The sequence below is a fragment of the Crassostrea angulata genome, chromosome 2, assembly GCF_025612915.1.
Source record: "Crassostrea angulata isolate pt1a10 chromosome 2, ASM2561291v2, whole genome shotgun sequence".
Classification (NCBI taxonomy): domain Eukaryota; kingdom Metazoa; phylum Mollusca; class Bivalvia; order Ostreida; family Ostreidae; genus Magallana; species Magallana angulata.
In genome coordinates, this window is record NC_069112.1 from 13054191 (window position 1) to 13080075 (window position 25885).

The 25885-nt window shown below is 35.9% G+C and overlaps 1 protein-coding gene across 1 annotated transcript; it reads right to left on the minus strand.

Moving 5' to 3' along the window:
• Positions 1-9697: 9697 nt before the first annotated feature.
• LOC128173915 (uncharacterized protein K02A2.6-like) lies at positions 9698-11128 on the minus strand. The gene has a single exon (XM_052839583.1). The coding sequence runs from the start codon at positions 11126-11128 to the stop codon at positions 9698-9700; it is 1431 nt and encodes a 476-aa protein (XP_052695543.1).
• Between the last annotated feature and the right edge of the window lie 14757 nt (positions 11129-25885).

Consider the following 25885-nt stretch of genomic DNA (forward strand, 5'->3'; position numbering starts at 1 on the left):
GATAGTTTGATTGGTTGGTGTTTATACGTGAATTGTGTGTTATCTTGGTTCCTTTTAAATCAACAATTCTGGGGGGGGGGGGGGGGGGGGGGTTATTCTAAGATAACGAAACATCATTGAATCAATAAAGTTGTATGAAATGTTTGAAATGTTTACGAATATATTTTTGGTTTCTTTAATTTAAATTCCTAGGTACTTGAATCATTTTGTTTTTTCTGATACCGATACAAAATGTCAAAATACTTGCAAAGATCGGCTTTAGTTTTATTTCCAGAGTACTGCTGTTCTTAAAAAAAATGTGTGGTAATAGTTCATTTTCTTTGCTCCTTGATTTTTTAGGAGAGATGGTGTGAAATTTCCTTGGTTGTGTTTCCGGATACAATGGTTATAGCTGTGAATGGTATTGTTCAAGGTTGTCCCTGCCTATAAAAGTGGGTTAATCTACTTTCATTTCTTTCTTTTTAATTTCAACCTCTTTTCTTACGTGAACTTTAAACGCACAATGAATACCTTGGTAAGGCTGCTTTTGTTATTATGAATGTTAGTGTTCAAGCTGCAAAGGTGTATTTTCTTTACATGAATAAACTTATCAAATTTGCATCTAAATGTGTAGTGAAGAAACGAAAATTTCTTTTAAGTTGTTCGATTTCTTTTCCGATATTTTGTATATGTTTTGTATAAGTGTAATACAGTGTGTGGCAAGGTGACTTATGGTTTATAGTCAAGGGTATATATATATATTTAAATGTGTACGTGTATCCGATTATTCGTGTGGATTATGATTGACAAAAGTATTTTAATATGACCTACTGGTATACTCATATGTTTTTGTTTTGTATATACTGCATGAATATAATGTTAATTACAATTTGTATGACAAATATATTTTTAGTAACTGAAGTGTGATATGGTTAACTACTTGGTCTTATTTGAGAATAGGACAGCCGTATTGCTTCTTATGTAGATTATATAAAATTTGTTGAATTGTTTAACCATTTAAATGGAACGCTTAAACAGTGTACTTAGGTATGATTCAGACATCAATATAACATAAACGTATATGAGCGAATAAATATACGAATCAATTTGGTAAGAGAATCATTGAAATATATAAATTATTTTGTTCAAGAATCTGTAATGATATACAAATGGTTAACTAACTTTAGAAAATCACCTGGGGAGTAGCGTAATACATTATGCAGTGGTTAACTATGAATTGTATAAATATGTGGCTGAATTCAAAGTACTTGATTTCAACGAATGGTTTGACCATTCCCGAATATATCTTCCTTTTAAAGGGACTTGGACACGATTTGAGATCAATGTTTGTTCATGCTTAAAATTGTTTACTTGTGCTTTTTGAATTGTGCAAAATTAGAATGTTAGAAGTCAGGTTATATGCGAAGTACAGAGGTTAGAAATCATTGTTAGGTAAACAAAGCTCGAGTCTTATATTTGTTTACAGATATGTACAGTACAAAAAAAATACTATTTTTTGAGAAAATGATTCATGCCAAACACGTGATTGATTGTGTTCATAAAAAAACTATTAACAAAAAAGCAACATTTAATTGAAACTTATTCTATTACCTCATATATGTAAACAATAACAAGACTAAAGCTTTGTTTACATAACAAAGCATTTCGAACTCTGTATCTTGCTTGTAACTCAATATTCAAATTTTGATGAATCAATATAAATACCCATATTAAGTATTCTCGATACTAAAAATGGAAAAATAAAATTTGAAAATTTTGAGCTCAAATCGTGTTCAGGTCCCTTAAACAAATCCACAGAGCAAGCAACTGACCAATATATTCAAAACTCTGGAATATTTTTTGAGACTTCTCATTCATAAAATGGAATTAGACAAATATTTTAGAAATTAAAGATTATTTTTAAAATCAAGATTTAACTTGTATAATACCCTCTATGATCGAGTGTGAAAATATTTCTTATTTTGTTTTTAATTGGACATATTGTTTGAATGAAGCTTTTGAACCTGTGCGTAGAAAACGCATACATATTGCACTAAAATATGAGTGACATAAGAAACAATTAGAAACATTAGAGTTGTATAAGACTTAAACGAAACAATCATTTGTGTATAAGAGAAATAGGTGTGATTTTAAGGCACGTGCTAGTTGTAAAAATAAGTATACAAGGTATATCTACTGTGTAATATGTAGTTGCATGTCAAGTGAAGGGAACCAATCATCAGGAAAAGATTGTTAGCATAATGTATACTTCAAATATATGCGAGATAACGTAAATTTATACTTCACAAAGTTTTTTTTTTAATGTCAGGGTTTGACACAAACGGTATCCTGCTAGCCCGGGACAACTGAAACTTGAGGTCGGGCTTCCAAACAAGTCATAAAGATTGTCCTGCGGGGCTACTGGCATTTTTATTACCATACAATCACTCAAAGCAGTGTGTAAATACTTCTATAATGTACATACAAACTCCAAATATTAGCAAGCTTGCGAGATTTTGAATCATCAGAGCGAGATAACTCGGACTCTACTTTGTTATCGTTCGACGTTGATTTGGTACGTCTGGTGTAAAATCAGCATGTGCATCAGTAATGACTGTAAGCAAGGGCGGTGTAGTAACATGAATTGCACAAGCAGCTAACCATCCATTCCTCAGAGGTGTTTACTGTACTGCTCACAGGTAATGCGATAATTTGACATATATGTAACACTCGTGAATATATTTTTTGGAATGAAAAAACCATGTATTTATAGATTGTTAAAACTATTTTTTGCAGGTTAGAACTTGCATATAAAAATGGGTGTACGCAACATGCCTATTCATCAGAAGCCTGAGCTTCTCCTGACAAATTTATATCTATTTCATTTAATAAATAAACTGTTCTCCTATCTAAAATGTCAATAGAAAGAATGATCTGAAACATTTCTAAATAATAAATTTATGTTTACATATTTTAAAAGTGCAGCCCTTTAAACAGAGCTGGTCTGAGGACAGTTAGTGACCAATTTGACAAGAAAGCATATATACCATGTAGAGCAGGTGGAACAAGGTGGCTTCCCCACTCACTAAGAGCACTAACACACCTTCTGAATGGGTTGGGTGCATTAGTCCTTCATCTAGAGCAGATACAATAGACGTGGCGCTTTATAATGTGGTTAGTTTTGAATGAAGAATGTAAAATTGAAAATTAAGCTTGAATGCTGTATGTATATTACTTACTGGTACTTAAATTTTAGATTCAAGGAAAGAGGCAGTAGCAAAGGCCAGCAATTTCTTAAAATGTATGAAAAACAGGTGATTACGTTGCCCCTTCCTCATCCAAAATATATTTTTATTTATGAAGTGCTTTTTTAGTTCCATTGCTTACTAGCTGCACTTCCTACGAGATGTAGTGAAGACTTTTAGCCATTTATCACAGTGCATCCAGAACAGAAAAACAATGTAGGTGATATTCACAACTGTGCGATGGGAACAAAACAGATTCTTCAAAAGTACAAAACAAAGTATAAACAGAAAAAAAAATTAATAGTAACTATTTTCTGTTTACCATATTTTTATCTCTAACCCTTTCTAGCAGTCTTTAGCAAGTAACAAATTTATCTGCTTTCTGTGCACCTGTAATACTTGTTGTGTTTGTCTTTTATGTATATAGTGTGTTATCAGTATTACTTATTCATGTGTGGGATTTTTGTAGATTTATTAACATGCTTTGCTTGCCTAGTGATGGTCCCTTCTTTGGGGGTTGCTGTAAATAAGCTCGCCGAATCAATGGATGAAAACAAATTGAAAAGCCTTGAGAACAGGAAAAAAACAGGTATTGACTCCATGATTGAGAAAATTACAGATAGATTTAGTGGCGATTCAGATTTTGTCAATGCATGCAATCTCTAAGAAAATGACCAGAAATTTTGTCTGATCAGATGGGTAGATGTACGTTTTATAACATAAAACAATGTATAGGGGGAAAATTATCGTTTACTGGTATCTAAAAAATGACTGTATATTTAAATATTTTTGAGTATTTTCCTTTAAGACTTTGGAGATGAATAATTTAGAGAATTAGTTTCCATAACTGCCACGGCACTCAACTCTTGCTTTACTTCCATGGATACCTTTGCTGTAGAGGAAGAGTGGACCAGGTTCAAAAATGAACTTTTAGCAAGGTTGGTCTCTTAGAAGAATATATACACACATCTGTTTATACTTGGATATGTACATAGGTGTTTATATATTACATGAGATAAAATTAAAAAATATATGGTAGTTGACACTTCTTTAAAAAAACATACTTCCAAATTTTTAATGTTAATGAAATGTTACTGCATACAGGTATGTCCGGAATTCATATTTGATTGATGTTCTGTACCATTTCCTTGAATAGGAACCAAAATGTGAAGACAAGTATTTAATACTGTCAATTTATGAACTATGTAGAATCCTTTTCCTAATTTGTTTAAACTGATGGATTACTTGCTAACTCTACCAGCATCATCAATAGAGGCAGAGACGGGATTTTCAAGATTGAATAAGAGGATTTTAAATCCTTTGATCCATTACAAAGCATCAACTTGTGGATTTCTCCTGGGGAGAGGAGCAGAAGACCTCACTATAAGGATGAACTGAAGGTAAACTGGTTTTGAGTAGCTGCGTGTCACACAACTATTTAAGACCAGTCTTGTAGATGATAATCAGAACCTTTACTGCACCCTATGTGAATGTTTACAAAGACCCATAAAAATTCCTAAAGTGCACGAAGAAACTTCTGAAAAGAAAGAAGAAGAAACAGAAATGGAAAGTGAAAATGACTCTGACCCAGATGATAGCCTGCGTCAAAAGGACTTAATCAACATACAAAATAAAACATACAAAATGTTTCTTGACATAATGCACTACTGACTTAATAATAGAAATGAAAGAAATCTCAAAAATTTGACAGTAATATGCTTGCCTTTATGCAATTTTTATCTTTCATTATAGTAGAAATACTTGTTTAAATACTTTGTATTAAGTGACAATTTTTCTTTTAAAAAAAAGACCGAATGCAGGATTTTGCATGTTTATTTTCATAATTTTTAGGGGGAGGCCTTCCAACCCCCCCCCCCCCTTCGCGATTCGGTAATCAGCCATCGGCTGATGGGCTAAAAAAATCGGAGACAGGGCTAGTAGTAATTAAAATTTTGTAGCCCTGCAGACAACTAAGCTTTTAATGTTAGTGTTTACCCCTGTAGGCTGATAAAGTAACTCTGTTTCATATGATGCTTTATTTGGGTTCAGACCTAGGGTTCACAAGTAAACGCATTTTTTCACTTTAGAGCATAATTGGAAAAAAATCTTTCAAATAATAAAACAAAAATCATATTGTTTTATTGTATACTATCGTATAACATTTGATTGTATTCATAGAAAATTTCTCTTCAAAGATGCTGTTTAAACTTCGAATCAGGGGAAACATGTTCAACAATATACATTAATCACCCTTGTACAGGAATGTCAGGAGCTGCATTAAATATAAAAACAATTTCATTGACTGTTTTAATGTAGATAAGGAGTACTTCAAGGCGAGGCCTTATCTTCAGTCTATATTTTTGTTATATTTTAATGATTTTGAAAATTTCTTCATAAGGTCTGATTGCAAAGATCTAAGTATTTAATTATAATCTCTGTTAAATGAACTGTACTAAAATAGTAGTATTTGGGAGATATCGGGAGGGCTGTACCAAAAATCTTATCGGTGTAATTGGAGTTCCATGTCAATGGAAACCATTGACCGAGTCTCTACATCGGCACAATGCAATTTTTATTAGAATATTAGTGTAAACAATTTCCTGAATTCTATTTTATTAAACGTAATATATTGTAATGTACTAGTATCATTCAAATGTATTGCAATTTTAAGTAATCAAATATTTGTTACTTGTATAAAAAATATTTATATGCATATTGGAGAAGTGCTGTTTATTGTGATTTTTCTTTTTATTTCCGAATGTCATTTAATAGATATTATTCGTGCGTCCTGTGTTCATCAGATGCTTCTAGTAATGGTTTGGGTGCTGTGTTGTACCAGAGACAGAATGGTGAGAAAAGAGTAATTGCTTATGCAAGTCGTGGGTTGCGGAACAGTGAAAGACATTATCCAGCTCATAAGCTAGAATTCCTTGCACTAAAATAAACTGTCACTGATAAATTTCACGACTATCTTTTTGGCAACAAACTTGATGTGGTAACTGAAAATAACCCACTCGCCCATGTCTTAACCACAGCGAAGCTTAATGCTACATGCCACCGTTGGTTAGCAGCCCTCAGTAACTTCTAGTTTTCAATCTATTACAGGAAGGGTACAAACAACGCTGATGCAGACGGCCTGTCTAGACGACCCACAGAGGAAGTAGCCCTTATTTTGAGAATGTATTCCTTTCAGAGGAGGAGGAACCATTATCATGTATGACTGCAAGTACTAACATGCTTATAGGGGTAGATGTTTAAGTAAATCAGATTCTTTTTCTGTTGAACCAAATGAATCTCATTCTGAAAACTCATGTGTCTTCTCCAATATTGACTAGGTAAAAGAACAGTCTTCTGATAGAGAAATAAAGAGAGTTATTGAACTTGTTCAGTATGGGTTTGCAAAGTCAGATCTGAAAGCAGAGTCAGATGGTGTTTGTAGATACTTGAGAAAGATAGGGAAATTAGACAAGGGTGTACTGTACAGAAAAGCTATATTACAGAATGAAAAGATTAATCAGTTGGTTTTACCAAGTCATTTCAGAGATACAGCATTTAAACTCCTGCATACCAACCTTGGTCATCACGGACAAGACAGAACTATCCAACTCATGAAAGAAATTTTTTTCTGGCCAGGAATGTTTTTAGAAATTACAGAAAGAATAGTTGTGAACGTTGTATAGGTTGATAAATAGGTAATTCCTACAGTCCTTCTACGATGAATCGTAATGTGTCTGTTCACTTTCCTTCTGTAAGAGAATCACCAATTCTGCGAAAGTCTACCAGACAGGTAAGGCCACCAAATAGGTATGATGAGTGGGTGAGTCATCAAATATCTCCTGTGTATTTTGTGTAGTGTATTCAGGGGAGATTGTCAGATACAGTTTGATTTCAGTTTTATAAAGTCTGATTCCAGGTGTAACTTTGATCAGATTGCTTGTTGTTTGCTGTTGTTATTAAATTGTGATTCAATTATTATAAAAAAAATGTCAGGAGCCATTTTCCTAATCAGGGGAGATTGTCAAAGTTCATTTATATTTATATTTATTTGATATTCATCGGCGCGCATTGCTGTATGTATGAATATATGCACGTGTGAATGTTGTGATTTTTCACATGGTTTTTATTAGTGACCAGGTATATATGTCTCATTGACCAATGACAGACGAGTTTTAAGTCATTAATATGCATGCGTTACTAACTCCGTTCACTATATTAGCGCAAGTCCCGCCAAAGCCAGTACCCATAGGTTCTACCCTTTACGGCGCTAGATTCATGTACCAATGTACTTCTGATCTTCAAAGATTCAGTATATTCCATTTATTATTTAAAGTCCTGGATACCTGGTACCTGGTAAGATCACAGTTAGACATATTATTGTAATATCATATTCAGTGATACTGTCGGTAAATCACCGGTATTATAATTGGGAAAACCATTGTGTTTGTAATTTAATTAAATATATGTAGAGCATGTAATTGTCTTTCGTCAACGTGTCTTGTGTTGTGAATGTGTTTTGTAGGTTTCTTTTCCTATATCATATAAAAGAATATTTATATATAAGCACGAATCCAAGTCGTCGATCGTTATTTCTTTACGACCTATCAAGAAGTAATGAAGAGAACTATAGGTGAATGTCTTTTTTCCCGGTTAATTATTTTTAAATGTTTGTTACCGAATGCCTGATAACCACAAATTTCCTAAGCGTCTCTGAACTTAAGATATAATCATATTCTAAAATTAAAAAAAAAACCCAGATAAACAGAGGCGGTATTATGTTCATATTATTTGTTTACAACTGTAATGTTGACTTTCCTCTACATGTCAGCAATAGTACACAGTCTAATTGATAACTAATTATTCAATTTATGAGAAGTGGGATGAATAATATCAAACTCATTCGCAAAAAATTAAGAATGTAATTAGTGCCTACGTGATACTAAAATTAAAATTATCAGATGCGGTAGTCGTTACTCTTTAATTATGAGGAGATAAATGTAGGCGATAATTATAATCGCTTATAATAGAAGAGGCGATTGTCATTACTGTTTAATTATGAGGAAATAAATGTGAGGTGATAATTATAAAATCGCTTGTATTGTCCCACGCTTGCTATAACTATGCAACAAGCATTTTATTTTTTATATCAACGATGAAAGTCGCCTTCTTCGGATCCTCATACGTGAAGCAAGCTTCTTATTTTGCAGACTTTGCCATGCCATTTGAAGTAGAGTGGTTCGGTGTTGGTGGAATGACAGCCTCCCAGCCCTGCCCAAACCTAATCTCGTAAATGGCGCGATACAGCCCGGACATCGTTCTCGTTTGTTTGGGGGGTAACGACCTTTCCAGTGGAGCAGAGCCGTCTACTGTCATCGACTGCCTGACAAGCCTCTTCCACAGAATAAGAGATTTCGCCCCCCGACAACCCGATATTTTCTTCACGGAGATAATCTCCAGGGGAAAATTCCGTTCTTCTCTACAACGTGAGGAACTCGACGTAAAGAGGAGAACCGTCAACAATAAGATGAAGAAATTCCTTGGCAGAACCTTCATCAGAATAGACGTCAGGTTTCCCAAACACTATCTACCGGACGAAATCCATTTTAACGACGCTGGGACTGTCATATTCCTGCTTTCCATAAGCAAGACAGTAAAAAGTCGCTCCTTTGAGTAGACAATAAACGGCCCTTTTAAGTGCCTTTCACATTTTTCGAAAAGCTACCTTTTAACAGCAATCAGAACATGTCTAACAATGACCAAAAATGGCACACCGATCAGGTTACAAAATCTCGAATTCCTAATAAAAACAAAAAAATCATTTCATAACATTTAAGACACCAACGTCTGCCTTCAGGTCCATGTACGACGTAATACAGATTTTGTCATATATTTATCCTAATAACTATTAATAATATTTTTTAAACGTACATTCCTGTTGGCGGACATTTTGTCACGTTCTTTCACAATATTTAGCGTGGGCATAATACGATTTCTTTAAAATTTAAATGCGGCGTACATAATGTAAAGACTTTTAGAAACTAGGCAACCTTTTTTAATTGCAGACATTATGTTTCGACATACAATTAGGTAGGCAGACATTATGAACAACGTTCACAATGTTTAGCGTGGTCATAATACGATTTCTCCAGAATTTCAGAGGCGGACATTGTTTTGTCTTTCATCAAGACAACGTTTAACATACGACCAACACCGCCATGTGTCTTTTCTAGAATGCTCTTTTATTGTCACACTATACACAAAAACATGCATGGTCGACCCGACCAATTCCGGATAACACCAATAACATCACATCCCCCCTCTTTACTTACTATGAAAATCACACACATTTACGTTTTAGAGTTTCTTAAAATTCAAAATTGTTTCTTCAAAATTATAATCAATTGGATTTCATAAGTAATATTTTTTTTTTTACAAACAAATAGTAGGCGTACAAACATGAACACAAGTACATCAAGTTATTTCACATATTCTGATAGGTAGGCGGGTGGTCTCGAGATTCTTCCTGACCTGGTTACCGAGGGTTTGTTTGCCACGGGATTTTCCTGACTTGAATGTGAGGTATTAACATTGGACACATCACCAGAATTTTCACTTTCACTTGGTACAGATTCACTCAATTGTGGTTCAACTTCTGGGGGTAACATCTGGAAGTTGGTTTCCCGCGATTTCAATATCTGGCTACGGTTTCTCCGAAGAGCTCTTCCATGTTGGTTCACTATGCTGTATGAACGATTTCCAAGGTTCTGTTGAATGACTCCTGGTTCCCAATTTCGATTTTCTGGATTCTGCATACGAATGATTTCTCTCTCTTCAATGTGCAGTAGTTTAGAACAGGTTCGGTCATGAAAATATTTCTGTTTCATCTGACGAAGTTGAAGTTTGGAGAGTTGAGATTCCAAAGGTTTTGGCTCCAACCATGTTCGAGTTGTAGGAATCTTTGAACGAAGACTTCTGTTCATCAACAGCTGTGCGGGTGATTTTCCAATTCCATCAATAGGTGTATTTCTGTACTCTAAGAGAGCAATATTTGGATCACCGTTGCTCTCTTCCGCCTTTTTGAGCAAGTTTTTAATGGTCTGGATGCAGCGCTCTGCCTGACCATTTGAACGTGGATAGCGAGGGCTTGATGTTATGTGTGTAAATTCCCAATCCGATGCAAAACACTTAAACTCATGGCAACTAAATTGCGGTCCATTGTCTGAAAACAGTTCTAGTGGTATGCCATTTCTAGCGAATACTGTTTTGCATGCTGCAATGGTAGATCGGGCTCGTAAATCTGGAAGTGGTATGATGTCTGGGTATTTCGAGTAATAATCCACCAATAACAAATAGTCCTTGCCCTTGAAATTAAAAATGTCGGCTCGAACCTTTGTCCAATGAGTATTCGGTATTTCATGTGGAATGAGAGGTTGTTTGATGTTTGATTTTCGGAACGAGTTGCACACTCCACAAGACTGAATTAACTGTTCTATGTCAAAGTTCATGTTCGGCCAAAATATTATGTTCCTGGCTCTCTGCTTAGTTTTCACGATATCAAGGTGAGGTTCATGCAGTTTGGTAAGGATCTGGCGCCGCAGTGATGATGGTATCATTACAGACTGTCCCTTGTACAATAGTCCATTCAGGAGGGTAATTTCACCACGGTAGTTCCAGAACATCCTGACACAAGTTGGAACTTGATCACGAGTCTCGGGCCATCCTACTCTAACAATGTCTGCTAATGTTTGAAACTGTTCATAGGCTTCTGTGGCATCCTTCAATTCTTGAAGCTTTTTCTCTGTCATTGGGAGTTCTTGTTCAATAAAGTTCACATCAATGTCTTCATCTACTAATGTCTCTTTGCACTCTTTCAAGAATGCTCTACGCAAAGCATCGGATAAAAACATTTCTTTTCCAGGTACATATTTTAGTTGTACATCATAGCGCTGTAAACGCATCAGCATTCTCTGTAGTCTTGGAGTAGCTTGGTATAATGGTTTGCGATGAATTGCTAACAACGGTTTGTGATCTGTTTCTATGGTAATCGAACGACCGTAAATATAATGGTGAAACTTTTCACATCCATATATAACTGCCAGCATCTCGCGTTTTATTTGTGCGTACCTCTGTTGAGTTTCAATAAGAGCTCGTGAGGCATAAGCGACTGGTTGCCCATTTTGTAACAATACAGCACCAAATCCTTTGCAGCTAGCATCAACGGAAATTGTGACGTCCTTCTCAAGGTCATATATCTTTAGCACAGGTGCTTGTGTCAGTATTTCTTTTAATCTAGCAAAACTGTCAACTTGTTCCTTTTCCCAGTGCCATACAACATCATTTTTGGTAAGTATCAGGAGTGGTTCCGAAACATCTGCTAAGTTTGGAATGAATTTGGACACATACTGCACTCTGCTGGAATGTGTTGTATTAATCCCAAACGAGCACATGTTTCTTTAGAAAGGATAGGAGTGCTTCCCTTGTTTGTGACATAAAATGGAAGTGTATGTTCCACTTTACGAATGCGGCATCTAATGTCAACTTTTCCATCTGGTTTCATGACGTCACCATTGTAGGTAATCAGGTTCACGTTCACACTCTGTAAGTGTTTCCGAGAAATCTGTAGCGAGTTGAATACATTTCGCGGTATTATGTTTGCTTGAGCTCCTGTATCCAGCTTGAATGCAACTGGTACATTGTTCATAGTCACAGATTCTGTCCACGGTAGCTCTTCATGAATACTGTCCACACTCACTGTGCCGAGGTATAGGTCCTCTTCTGTTTCCTTTAGCGAATGTACACTTGACTTAGATCCAGTCTTGCAATATTTAGCATAATGATTTGGGCTTTTACACTTGTAACAGAGTTTGTTGTATGCAAAGAATTTTCCCTTCTGATGTTGTCTACCACATCTGCCACATGGTTTGCCTGTGTGCGTACTTTGGACATTGGCTTTCTGTTTTCTGTGAGTCTCACTACTATTGTGCTGTTTTTCATGGTTATGCTTCTTGGATACAGCGTGAGCGGATACAGCTACCACTGGTTCTTGGTGTAAGGTCTTCAACTGATGTTCTGATAATTCAGATGCTCTGCATATGTCTATACATTTAACGACTGTTAAATCTGCTTCTCGCAAGAGGTTCGCTCTGCATGCTTCATTCGATATACGACATACTGTTCTGTCCCGAATTAGCGACTCTTTCAAATCCCCGAATTCACACTGTAATGCTTTGTTTTTCAAGTCTGTGACATAGTTATCAATAGTCTCATGAGTTTCTTGTTTACGTGTGAAAAATATGTGACGTACATATGTCAAATTCTTACGTGGTTCGACGTAATCCTGGAAGCATTGAATCAACACATCTAATTTATCTACATCCTCCTCCGGAATGTTGAATGTGTTATAAATGCGTCTCGCTTCAACACCAGCAACATGTAAAAACGTAGCAACTTTTAGCTTGCCTGCTTTCTCGTCGATACCCGATGCGATCAAGTATAGGCGAAATCCTTGCAGCCATTCTTTCCAATTTTCGGCCAAGTTCCCTTCAAAACTTAGGTGCGACGGAGGTTTTAACTGCTCCATAACTCAGTGACTGTTCACTTCTGACACCATGTTTTATCTTTCATCGAGACAACGTTTAACATACGACCAACACCGCCATGTGTCTTTTCTAGAATGCTCTTTTATTGTCACACTTTACACAAAAACATGCATGGTCGACCCGACCAATTCTGGATAACACAAATAACATCACAGACATAATGTTACGACTACTAAAAAATACCACTTTTTAAATGACGGATATAGTGTTACGACTTACGATTGAAACATAAATTTGTGTTACGGATGTTATGCCATTTTATTTTTCAATTTTAGCTTGGTCATTTTATAATCCCTTTAAAAATATAACGGCGGACGTAATATTACGACTTTTGGAAAATAGGTGAATATTTGAAATTGCTTTTATAATGCTGTGACATACATTACAGTCGGTGGACATTATGCCACAAATTTTAGCGTGGTCATAATCATTTATGATTTCTTCAAAAGTTAAGGCGGCGTAACTTTAAAAATAGGATAACACTTTTTTTTATGTCGGACATAACGACTTACGGTTTAAACATGCATTCATTCAGGCGGACATTATACCACAATTTATAACGTGGGCATACAAACGATTTTTTTTCAATTTAAAGACGACAAACAAAAGTTTACGACTTTTTAAAGAAAAAATTGATCATTTTTTTTATGGCAGACATAATGTTGCGACACATTTCCTGTTTGCAGACATTATGCGTATTTTTTCACAGATTTTGGCGTGGACAGAATACGTTTTCTCCAAAAGTTAAAGCGGCGGACATTATAAAACGACATTTAAAAAATTGGAGTGCACTAAAAATTGTCGGACATAAGATTTAAACATGCATTCCTGTTTGCGGACATTTTGTCCCGATTTTTCACAATTTTTAGCGTGTGCATCGTGTGTGTTAAACGAACTAATAGTTTATATAATGCGGCGTACATAATGTTCCGACTTACGATTTGAACGTGCATTCCTATGTGCAGACATTATGCAATAAATTTTCGCGTCGGACATGAGATGATCTTTCCGAATTTTTGACGGACATACGTTTCAACGTTTGGAGATAGTGTGTACATTTATGTATATTGTTTTATACGATCAATGTAAATTACAAAAGAAAGTGTATACATGCATATAATTCTCATTCTGAAAATAATTTCAGATCAATAAATGGCAAACATAATATTACACAATAGGATAGCAAATATCATATTTAGAAATAATAGAGAGAGTAGTGTGTTCAAAACTGGTGGCGGACATTAGCCCATACATTTTCCAAACAATGCTGACATTTTTAGCGACGTGCATGCATTTAATACAAATTCTCTGTGAAGGCGGCGGGCATATGGTAATGACTTTTGGGGGAATATACGGAATTTTTGTAAAGGCGGACATAACGTGATGATTTATTTTGAAAAAAGTGGCGCACAATTCGTGATGGCGGACATAACGTGACGATTTTTACAAAAAGGTGGCGAACATTTCGGGATGGCGGACATAACGTGACGATTTTTAAAAAAAAAAAGTGGCGGGCATTTCGTGATGGCGGACATAATGTGACGGGTTTTTTTTAAAAAGTGGCGGACATATCGTGATGGTGGACAAAACGTACGTGATGGCGGACATAACGTGACTCAACAGCCCTGTGACACCCTGACAACGAATCCCTAATAAGTTCATCAATCAAACAAGTAGAAACCACTCATAGATCACCGCAAAGTACACGCTATACAAAAAACATGCATACGTTTTGGCATAAAACTCGTCGTTGTGCCAACAAATGCAAGACAAAATCTGTTTTTGACAAACTTGTGATGTTGCCTGTTGGAGCAAGGTGCTGCCCTAGACATTTCTTACAATCTCATTAATACTAAAGCATCAGAAAAGATCTCTCAATCTAGATGTTTATCCATGTTTAAGAACTCAGACCTAATGAGTCTTAATACAGAAATTCGAGATATTGCAATAAAAAATATGAGAAATGAATCGATTTTGAAAACAAGATTTTATCAGATTCTGACATCTAAATTGTGACTGGTATATCAAAGAACTTCGACGACCTTTGTTTGGAAGTTAAAAGACAGCTGTGTGAATCAAGCATACACAGTGTCCGCACATCTTTAGACAAATTCCCTATCCAAACTGAGGTTAAAGGGGCATGGTCACGATTTTGGTCAAAAATTATTTTTCCGATTTTAATATTTACAATGCTTCAGAAAGGCATTTTTAATAGGAAACTGAAATTCGGGTGTCATTTGTTGAGTTATAAGCGAATTAAAGAGCTTGAAATTCTTCGTTATGTAAACAAAGCGTTTGTTTACATTTTGAGTGTTTAAGTAAAAATTACAATTTAAAACCTAAAACAAATGTATTTAACGTTAGGAAATGTTTATCTATGCTTAAAAAATAGACAAATAAGCTGGAAAACGATTTTTACTGGTATATTGAACCTATGTAAACAAAAACAGGGTACGAGCCTTGTTTACATGATAAAGAATTGTGAGTCCTGTATCTTGCTTATAACTCTACGACTGGCTCTCAAATTTGATTTGATCATTAGAAATGAATTTCTAACGCATTGTAAATAATATATAAAAATAAAAATGGAATTTGACCAAAATCGTGACCATGCCCCTTCAAGCATGTCAAAAAAAACTTTTGTCAACTATATTTAGTTAGTAAAGAGACTCTGTACGACGTGCCAAATTATCAGCTCGAAAATATTTTTAGCAACATTTTGTGCGATCACACCTGGGTTTCCGGCACATCAGCAGAGAAGAAATCATATTGTTACATACTCATCTATTAGCACAACCTCTATTCGGTTAGAGCATGCATTCAACAATTTCAGCAGCTACCGGTACTTGTATTTTTCATGTCACGCTAGTTACCTGAAGTTTTTTGTCTCTTTGGACATTTTCTGGTCGCCATTGTTGTATCACAACACTCCTGCGAATGTGTTCAGAATGTTTTCTTTATCGTTGCTAAGTATGTAATAAATCTAGAGGTGCTCGAATGAAAGTTTACGAGACTTCCCCGAAATCTGTTCGGTTCCTGTGAAACTTCGAGCGGAAGTATAAGAGTTCAGATAATATTCTCAAAAGACGTACGTACTGGTCGTTTTTCATATCATATCCTACTTTGGTTGATGTTAAAACATAAAAGTACATTAAGATATATGTCTTATTTCATCATCTAGCTGTTTTTTAAACTAAACGAAAATATTCAAAACACAGTTATCGTTCGTGTTCAACCACTCTACACGTGATTGAAAACATAAACATTGGGTTGCTTAATAAAATAATAGCTATGTTTGATGCTTTTGGTGTGCATGCCATGCTTTTTAAAGTTGATTTGGTGTCTGTTATGAATTAAAACTAAGGTACATTCTGCATAAAATAGTATAGTTTGTTTCTCTATTAGTGCTATAACTAAGTCAGGAGCGGATCGAAAATGTATCCTTAGGGGGGTCTCTACTAAGCATGTTAACTGTTGCAAGAGCAGAACAAACCTATATTTTCTATTGTCACAATTATTTCTAGATAAAGTTTAAAATCAATAAACGCGCAGGGGTGTTAAGGAAGCATATGTGCAATTTAGCGTCTTATTTTGACTGTTATATTCAAAATCTTGAAATTAAATTACAATTTTTAATAAGATAAAAAAGTTAGTATTATCCTTTAAAATAGATGTCAGTGCAATAAAATCGGATATATAGTACATTACTGCCACATTGGTGCATTATCACGTGACAACTATAAATAACTTAAGTATATTCCTTAACATAAAATGTGAAAGAACAACACTACCCCGAGGTTTCCAAAATAAAATTAACTTACCAAGTAAAGGCAAACTAGAGGTACTGTGAGCAAGCTCATAATTGATACCCCCCGCTAAGAAAAAAATCATAACCCGTGTATTTTTGCTATTATAGAAAATATTGGATGAATCTATTTCACAGTCCATTTTCTATAAATAACAACTGCTTTATTTTTGAAAATTGTTAATTTTTAGCTTCTAATATTTCCATTAATACAAGACATGACAGAGACAGATTTTAGCTTTTTTGAAACAATTACCTTGCACTTTCTCAATTGACCTTGGGTCAAGGTCATGACACACTCTTTAATCATAAGCAATCTTTGTGTGAAGTAAGAACTTCCAATGTTTCCCGATAAGAAAGATATGGACCGGACACGAATTTTGCACTTTTTCTGCCAGTGACCTTGACCTTGCCCAAATGACCTTGGGTCAAGGTCATGACACACCCTTAGGTCATAAGCAATATTTGTGTGAAGTAAGAAATTCCAATGTTTCCCCATAAGAAAGATATGGACCGGACACGAATTTTGCACTTTTTCTGCCCTTGACCTTGCCCGAATGACCTTTGGTCAAGATCATGACACACCTTTAGGTCATATGCAATCTTTGTGTGAAGTAAGAACTTCCAATGTTTCTCCATAAGAAAGATATGGACCGGACACGAATTTTGCATTTTTTCTGCCAGTGACCTTGACCGAATGACCTTGGGTCAAGGTCATGACACACCCTTAGGTCATAAGCAATCTTTGTGTGAAGTAAGAACTTCCAATGTTTCTCCATAAGAAAGATATGGACCGGACACGATTGCACAGACAGACGGACAGACAGACAGACGGACGGACAAGGTGATTCCTATATACCCCCCCAAACTTTGTTTGCGGGGGGTATAATTTTCTCGCATTATCACCGGTGTGAGATCGGTTTGTCCTGTGTGAGACAGCAGTGTGAGATTTTTCTGTCTTACACTGTGTATTACCACGCCGTTTTAAAACGTAAACAAACGTTGTCTGCTGTAGGGAAATGCAAAATAGTGCATTGAGATTATCCATTAAGTAATTGTGTTGCATAATTAATTACAATTTTTCATATTTTAATTGAAAAAACCGTCGTATGCTTTCATTTAACTTGCACTATTTGAAGCACGCGGAGGGATAAACCGAAAGTAATCTTTTGAACGTCATAACAGAAAGTTGTCAAACATCATTTTCTAAGCTAATATAATGCGAGAAAAATAATCATTCATTATAAACTCGTGTGTGATAGTGAAATTCCACCTCCGGGCCAAGATTCACGGTCTAGAATCGGCAAAGCCTCAGCCTTGACAGTGAATCTTGTCCCCTCGGTGGAATTTCACTATCCCACACTCGTAATAATGAATGATTATATTAATCTCAATTTAATCAAAACCGCTGCTAGAATTCTATGTTCTTCTTTATTAAATAGTTATTCAGCCAGCTCTCGTAAAACCTCCCCAACTTTTGTAAAGTTTGCACGGAGAACGGTATGTTGCATCGAAAAAACACAACACATGGGATTCTAGTAGCACTTTTCAATTTAAGCATTGATCAAACTAACGATACGTATAAAATTTCAAGTTCAGTATATACGGGGTAGTGTTGTTCTAGTCGGATTTTTATACCCCCGCTCCGAAGGAGAGGGGGTATACTGTTTTACCCTTGTGTGTCTGTCTGTCTGTCCGTCCGTCCGTCCGTCTGTCTGTCTGTCCGTAACGAACATTTCTGTCGCATTTATCTCAGCAACTATTTTATAGCATAGCTTGAAATTTTTACACAGTGTTTGTTATTGCATGCCATATCGTGGGATATATTTTTGTACCAATCGGACGTCAACTTCCTCTAAAATAATGATTTTGTTTATTTTGAGCCAAAATTTTCAAACAAATTTTCGTCAAAGATTTCTCAGCAACTATTTATCGCAGACGCTTGAAATTTTAACACACTATTTGTTTAGGCATGCCATATTGTGGGATATATTTTTGTATCAATCGGACGTCAATTTTCTATTAAATAATGACTTTGTTTATTTTGAGCCAACATGTTCACACAAATTTTCGTCAAAGACTTCTCAGTAGCTATTCATCGCAGATGCTTGACATTTTTACACAGTGTTTGTTATTGCATGCCATATCGTGGGATATATTTTTTTGTTATATTCAGTAGTATATTCTCACTATATAACCCTATATAGACGAATAGTCAATAATTGTAATATTAGCTCGTCCGAAAAATATTGACCGGTCAATATTTTTTTTATATTGACCGGGTAGGAATAATATATAGAGAACATTCCCTCTATTTCAAATAATCGCCTCTGATTAGTTGATTCGTAAACGATGACGTAAATAACTCTTCGCGACTCCAAAACAAGGTGACGTCATAATTGACAGTCAGGGCAAGTAAACAACAGACGCGCAATGCGACGGTTCGCTATCATAACGGATATAAGGATTTGCAAATTACTGTGAAGTAAAATAAGGTAGAACATCTGTATATTAATTCTTTCGGTCGGCGGAAAATCACCAGTGACCGTTTGATGCTGAGGATATTTTGGAGATGAACTTTGCACAAAATTGAATTCGTGAATTCTTTGTTGAGCCGAGAAAATTATGGCGATCTGTTTTCAATTACTTTCTTAATTTTGCTTTGTTTCTTCATATAACAAAACAAATGTTGACTGTGTTTTCGTGCAACATTGATTATATTAGCCCCCTTGGGACGAAAATATTGCCCTCCGCTTCGCGTCGGGCAATATTTCGTCCCTCGGGGGCTAATATAATCAATGTTGCCCTCAATCCCAGTCAATATTTGTATAGTACCAATCGGACGTCAACTTCCTGTTAAATGAGTACTTTGTTTATTTTAGCCAAAATTTCCAAACAAATTTTCCTCAAAGATTTCTGAGCAGCTATTTATCGCAGATGCTTGAAATTTTAACACAATATTTGTTTAGGCATGCCATATTGTGGGATATATTTCTGTACCAATCGAATGCCAGCTTTCTGGTAAATGTCGACTTTGCTTATTTTGCATATTCACATCAGAGCGGGGTTATCACTAGTGAGCATTGGCTCACAGATATCTTGTTATATCGTAAACAACGACAGAGGAAAGCCTGGCCGAGAAATAAAAGCAAATTTACATACCTTTTAGCGAATGATTGATAAAACTAACATCTCTCCCAATATTCTTGTGTCCAATTCTCAATGAATCACACCACAATACTTTATTAGAGTTTTTAGATTAGTTATGTTTTGAATATATTTACAATTGTAACCGAGCCGAAAGGAGGCAGATGGTGATTTCAGTCAATTTATTAAATAGATAAATAAAGCATTGACCTATAAACAAAGAAATAATACATTAGACATAAAAAAGAGTTTTACATGTACATTTAATATGTTTAGTTTCTGAAATCTTTGACAATAAGCAACCGTTACTCTAGTAGTCATTTAAAATATATAAACATGGTTTGTAACAATTTAACATTTGAACTTACAAACAAGTTTTAGAAATTACTATAAGTTTAACTGCAAAAATACGATAAAGTATAAACTTTGCAATTAAAATAAAATACCGTAATCACTAACATGGTAGTTTAAGAAATATTTAAGTAAATATAATATTAACATACCATAAGATACAGCAGATATACGCTCAGCTCGATTGACCAATGATGTTGAAAATGAAATACTGCCTAATTTTACTTAGTTTGAACAGTTACTTATATCAAATAGAGAATTAAATTTATTGGATAATGAAAAAAGGAAAGACCAATGAAATTAGAGAACCAATGAAAAACGAAAGACTTTACTCAGCCAACTCAATCCAGTTGCGCAGTGCAACTGGCGGTTATTTAAAATTTAAGACTGTGTTTAACAAAAACGGATAATAAAATAGATAAAACGAATAAATACATATAGAAATATGTTTCATACTATCACATACTCCCCCGGAAAATTGTTAATCTGTCCTCAGATTATAAATGTATCATTTTAATAAGTATATATAGAAACCACAAAATATATAAACTGCAAAAATTAATAAACACAAAAGTTCATTTAAGCAAATGCATGAAAAATATGAATACACGCTAGAACACGGGCTTCAACTCCAGTCTGTTCTCATTTTTAATTACGGAATCATTGGTTTCTAACTTTACACTATACACTGACGGATATGGTTTTCCGATGATGACATACACTTCAGTTCGCCACTTATCCCGAATATTGTCGCGTCCTTTGATTCCTCTGTTGCGTAGATACACCCGATCACCAATCTGTAATTCACTGTCAACTTTTCCCGCTTCGTGTCTTCTCTTTCTGTTATCTTCATTGCTTTGGATTTCTGCTTTGGTCCGACCATACGCAAACTGTAACTTCTAGAGTGTAGTTCGATCCATCGGTCCATGTTCAGATCGGTTGTTGAAGTAGCGGTGCCTCTCCCGAGTAGGACATCTACAGGTAGGTATGGGTCGCGTCCGTACATAAGGAAATATGGCGAATATCCGGTGGATGCATGCGGCGTCACATTATATGAAAACACCAGTTCCCTGATGTATTCCGGCCATTTCCGTTTTCTCGCTGGGGTAGAGATCGAAGTAGATCATGGAGTGTTCTGTTAAACCTTTCACATTGACCGTTGCCTTGAGGGTGGTATGCAGTTGTTCTTGATTTCCTAATGCGGTAAATGGTACACAGTTGTTGAATTATTTCTGCCTCGAAACACCTTTCTTGATCGGAATGAATTCTTTTGCACACTCCAAATTTAAAGAATAATTCATTCACTAATATTCGAGCAACAGTTGGGCTGTCTGGTCACGTGTAGGTGCAGCTATTGTCCACTTAGAAAATACATCTGTTATAACCAACACATTGTCGTACCCTTGTGCTTTTTTTAGTATGGAAAAGTCAATAGCCATTCACTCTAAAGGTTCCGATGCTGTAAGATGTCCCATACTCGTATGTACTTTAGGTGGGGGGAATTTTTGACACAGCGCATCGTTCACACTTCCTACAGTAGTTCTTAATGTCCATAAACATTTTTGGCCAATAACATTGTTGTCTAATCAAATTAAATGTTCTCTCTATCCCCTGATGTCCATTTTGGTCGTGTAGACTTTCGAGAACGATGTCCTTTAGACACTCCAGCAGTAATAACTGAGTGAGGTCACCTAATTTCGGATCGTTGATCTTTCTGTGAATAAAACCATCGATAAAGTCTTTGATTTCACAAATTCAACACATCTACTTATCACTCTGTCATTCAACTGCATGTCTTTCAAACCACAATTGGAATAAGTAGGGAAAGTCTCTGCACTTGACATGTCCGTAGCTTCAATGAATATCGTCGAAGACTGTGCAACTTTAATTTCTGGTGGAATCATGGATCCATGAATACATTCACTAATGATGTCCCTAGTATCCACATTTAACCTTGATAATGCATCAGCGTTGGTGTTCTCTTTGCCTGGTCTGTATTTTATTTCGAAATCGAAATCAGCGAGTTGTGCTGCCCATTTTTTGTTCGTATGCTCCAAGCTTTGCTGTAGATAGATATTTCAGAGGATCGTTATCTGTCAGCACTACAAACTTATTTCCCAGTAAATAATCCCTGAATTTTTATGTAACCCTCCACTTTAGGGCTAGTAATTCCAATTTGAGACTGCTCATGTTCTTTGCGGATCTTTCATTTGGTCTAAGAGTTCTACTGGCGTACGCAATCACAACAATACGTCCATTCTGATTCTGAGATAACACAGCACCGAGTCCATGCGCACTTGCGTCAGTTTCCACAATAAACGGAATAGTAAAATCGGCGTATCCCAGTAGCGGTGCAGTTGATAAGACAATCTTTAACTTCTCAAACGAATTCTGGCATTCACTGTTCCATTTATCACCAAACTTTGTTTTTGGATGTTTCCCATTGTTCTTGGAAAGTTCCAATAAAGGTTCTGCAATCTGCTAAAAACTTCGGATAAATCGCCAGTAATATCCCGCAAATCCGAGGAATGATTTAAGCTCTTTGACTGTTTCGGGTACTTTCCAATTTTCGATACATTGATCTTATCATTGTCGGTGGATATTCCATCTTTACTCACTATATGGCCTAGGTATTTCACAGATGACTGAAAAAAATTGCACTTGCACATTTTCACTTTTAATCCATGCTTGCGAAGAATATGAAACACTTTGTCGAGACGGTCTATTTGTTCACGCAATGTTTTGGAACACACTATGATATCATCCAAGAACACTAATAAGATATTGAACACTTCCTCTCTGAAACAATGCTGCATTAATCGCTGGAATGTTGCAGGTGCGTTGGTAAGTCCGAACGGCATTCTGTTAAACTCATAAAGTCCGAGTGGGGTGGTAAACGCAGTTTTCTCTTTGTCATCGTCGGCAACTGCTATTTGGTTATAGCCCGAGGTAAGGTCCATAGTTGAGAACATAGACGATCTGTTTAAAACATCAAACGTTTCTTCTACTCTTGGTAACAGAAACTTATCTTTGATGGTCTTCTCATTCAGTTTGCGGTAATCCACACAAAGACGTAAACAGTTATCCTTCTTGCGAACTAGTGCTATCGGTGAAGCAAACGGACTGGTACATTCGCCAATGACATCATTCTTCAGTAACTTGCGTATATGCTGTTTGACTTCTTCACACTGGGACGGAGGAATTCGTCGGTACTGTTGGGCGATAGGCTTGTTGTCTGTGAGTCGCATCTGATGTGTAACTGTACTTGTACATCCAATATCGTCATCATCCTTTGAGCAGACTTCTCTGTGCTTTCGGAATAAAGATGTGATCAAGGACTTCTCTTCTTCACTACAGTCAAGTTGGAATATATCTTCAGGTAAATCAAACGATGTCTCAGGGAGAATACTTTCGTTGATTGCATGACTTGGTTGAATGAAGATCTCTTCAGTGTTCCCCACGCGATTAAATCCAATATCTGAATTATCACCTTCAACATCACAAACAGTCACTGTACCTATCATACTGCGTGGTTTAAGATATATATCTTCATCACCAATGTTAGCTGTACGAACCCACATACGACCGTTATAGATGTTGACACAAGTATTCACAGTACGGAAATTCCTATGTAAATGGGCACCATTGGTCAAAGGATTAACAATAACATCGCCCTTAACATGCGGTCCGGTACATGGAATAATAATGGCGGTATTTGCAGGAATACACACTGGTACAGTTCCGAATACACAAACCACAAACAGACTTCTGTTTTAAATCACTTGACACAAAAACTTCACTTCAATGTCCGACTCTACGAACATCACCTAAAATATCCGGGCAGGCACCAAGAATATTCATTCCAATTATTCCGGGAACAGATTCTTTACGTTTACGCGTGGCGTCATCACTCGAGTCTTTCACTATTAGTAATCCACGTTGAGGTATGATATTCCCGTTATAATTTACGTATGTAACCAATGTAAGGAATAACTAGTCCGTTAGCAGCTTTCAGTTGTAAATGACATGTTGGGTTCACCATCTTTCCAAGCGGCTCGATATACTTTCGATAAAACGTTTCGGTAATTGTAGAAATCATTGAACCAGTGTCAACTAGGCATCTAATATTTGAATCTATCACACAAACGTTAATCACTGGACACTGTCCTATGATACGACACAAAAATGTAGAGTCCTGTAAACCCCCATCTATTAACGGACTCCCTTTAATAGATGTGACTTGTTTTCCGATGACCCGGCTGTTGTTTCACTTGGTTTAGAACGACAATTCTCTGCATATGACCAACTTTACCGCACTCATAGCACACATGTGGTGAACGATAAAAATCCCGGTTTTACTTTGTATGCTGACTGGTTCCGCGATCTCTGATCAAACAGGTTAGAGAGTCGATCTGCTTTTGCTGTGCTTCGATGATTTTCAAAAGCTGTTTTGTTGTAGGCGAGTCGCTTGGCTGGGTGTTTAAATTACGCTGATCGCTGATCGTGTTCGAATGGGTTGAGTTAGCGAAATCCTTGTCTATCATTTCCTCTTCCTCGCTAAAAAGTATAATTTCGTCTCGGAACTTGCGTCTGTAGGTTCATTACGCAATGACTTCTTTGCTTCCTTTCTTAACAACAAATCCCGTAGACCATTCGCAAACTTCTCGCACAGCGTAATGTGTTTATTTGGAAATACACTTCTGCCTTTTCTGATAACGTTTTGATATAAATCCAGCAATGCGTATGAATAGTGTCGAATAGTTTCCGATTCTAGCTGATTTCGTTCAAAGAATTTCCGCTGAAGTGACGTCACAGATTCCGGATTTCCGAATGCCACACGAAGACAGTCAAAAATAGCGTGCGGATCCTGTCGTATATCTGGTCGGAATTTGACTTCTTCTTTTGCTTGACCCTCTAAATGTGAATAAATCAAGTCAACTTTTTGAGTATCTGAATATTTTCTTGCTGTAAACGCAATTTCTATGTCATCAATCCAGTCATCAACAGATATGTCAGATTTTGATTTTGGGCGGCCACAAAATGTCTTTATTTTTCTTGTTTCTGGGATAAAGGTTTGCTTTTCAATGACTGGTTACGATTGCGATCTATATTTTGCTTCTAGTAATTCCACTTCCAATTCATGGACACGGTGTTGTAATTCAGCTTTCTTCATGGTGATAATTTTACAATGGAAACAACAGTACTCATGAAAACGATTCACAAAGCGGAAAGTATTATGGCTTTAACACAGACAGGGAATCGTTCGGCACGATATCTACTCACTGATACAATAGCAAGTCAAACAAGTTCTTTCAGATAAAAAATTCACTTCAATTAGAAACTTAGCTGCATATTTGGAAAATAAATTCCTACGGTGGTCAATGCTCGGATATGTTTTCTCTCAGCGCCATGATGTAACCGAGCAGAAAGGAGGCAGATGGTGATTTCAGTCGATTTATTAAATAGATAAATAAAGCATTGACCTATAAACAAAGAAATAATACATTACATATAAAAAAGAGTTTTACATGTACATTTAATATGTTTAGTTTCTGAAATCTTTGACAATAAGCAACCGTTACTCTAGTAGTCATTTATAATATAAAAACATGGTTTGTAACAATTTAACATTTGAACTTACAAACAAGTTTTAGAAATTACTATGACAAGTTTAACTGCAAAAATACGATAAAGTATAAACTTTGCAATTAAAATAAAATACCCTTATCACTAACATGGTAGTAAAGAAATATTTAAGTAAA

What these genes read in the sequence shown, in the direction of transcription:
- LOC128173915 (XM_052839583.1), bottom strand. Translation starts at nt 11,128, where the DNA reads ATGTTTTTATCCGATGCTTTGCGTAGAGCATTCTTGAAAGAGTGCAAA.